The following is a 991-nucleotide window of genomic DNA, read 5'->3' as shown; positions in this document are numbered from 1 at the left end:
CCCGCTCGCTTCGGGCACGGTGCGGGTGCCAGGAGCCGGCCCGGGAGCCAGGGCCGCGCTGCAAGCACTGGGGGAGGAGGGTGGTGCCGCGAGCACCGCAGGGGAGACACGGCCTCTGCCATACGTCCCCGCTGCGGGGCGTTAAAGAGGGGCAGCACGGGGAGGACGGGGGACTGGGAAATGGTGGCAGTGGCCAGAAACTGGAGCCAGGAGATGGCCCCGGCACTGGGCAGGGGCTGGAGCTGGACCTGCCCCCGGTACTCACCTGGTGCCACGCCATAGCCCTTGTTCTTCTTCCCTGCAGAGAGAAAGAGGCATCAGCATCCACCGCGCTTCGCCGCCAGGCTGGGGGGCTCCCCAGAGCGCAGCGGCTCATGCCCGCAGCCCCTCCCGGCCCCCCAGGCCCTGCCTTCCTCCTGCACCCTTCGGCCTCGCCGGCCCCAGCGCTTTACCTGATTTGTGCTTCCAGAGGGCGACTCCAGCGATGATGGCGATGACAGCCAGGATGGCAGCAGCCACGGCCACCACGATGGTGAACGGGTTGGACTCCGGCTCTGGGGGAGAGCAGGGCCGTGAGCAGGGGAAGGGGAACCACCCCAGCCCACCGCCCCACGTGCCCAAGGCCACCGGGCTCACCCCACACAAAGAGGCCGGGCTCGCCCAGGCTGGCGTGCTCCACGCGGCACCGGTACTTGTCCTTCTCCTCCGGGCGGGCCTCGATGGAGGCCCAGGTGTAGTAGGTGCCATCGCTGTTGGGGACGATGCCGCCACGCTCGGTCTCCTGGTCCCTGACCTCGCCGTCCTTCAGCCAGCTGACGCGGATGGGCCGCGGGTAGAAGCCGTAAGCGCGGCAGGACAAGGTCAGGGTCCCGTGGGCCTCCTTCCCCGACACTCGGACCACGGGGCGCTCTGGGGAGGGGGTGGCGGTGAGGGACGGCACCCGCACCGGCCACCCCCCACATCCCCGTCGCCCCCCCACCTTTCCTCTCCA

The 991-nt window shown here is 70.5% G+C and overlaps 1 protein-coding gene across 1 annotated transcript in view; it reads right to left on the bottom strand.

The window, feature by feature from the left end:
- Positions 1-991, bottom strand: part of LOC104126843 (ATP-binding cassette sub-family B member 10, mitochondrial) — a gene marked incomplete at its 5' end in the record, with an annotated part of 19796 nt that overhangs the window by 17953 nt on the left and 852 nt on the right. The window contains 3 exons of the mRNA XM_035894924.1: positions 6-298; positions 453-554; positions 637-909. Of these exons, the coding sequence (XP_035750817.1) occupies positions 6-298; positions 453-554; positions 637-909 (668 nt within the window). The remainder of the gene's footprint in view (positions 1-5; positions 299-452; positions 555-636; positions 910-991) is intronic.

Source organism: Egretta garzetta, unplaced genomic scaffold (assembly GCF_000687185.1).
Source record: "Egretta garzetta isolate BGI_Z169 unplaced genomic scaffold, ASM68718v1 scaffold685, whole genome shotgun sequence".
NCBI lineage: Eukaryota > Metazoa > Chordata > Aves > Pelecaniformes > Ardeidae > Egretta > Egretta garzetta.
The sequence above is the reverse complement of the archived record's forward strand: the minus strand, read 5'-3'. Positions and strand labels throughout refer to the sequence as shown.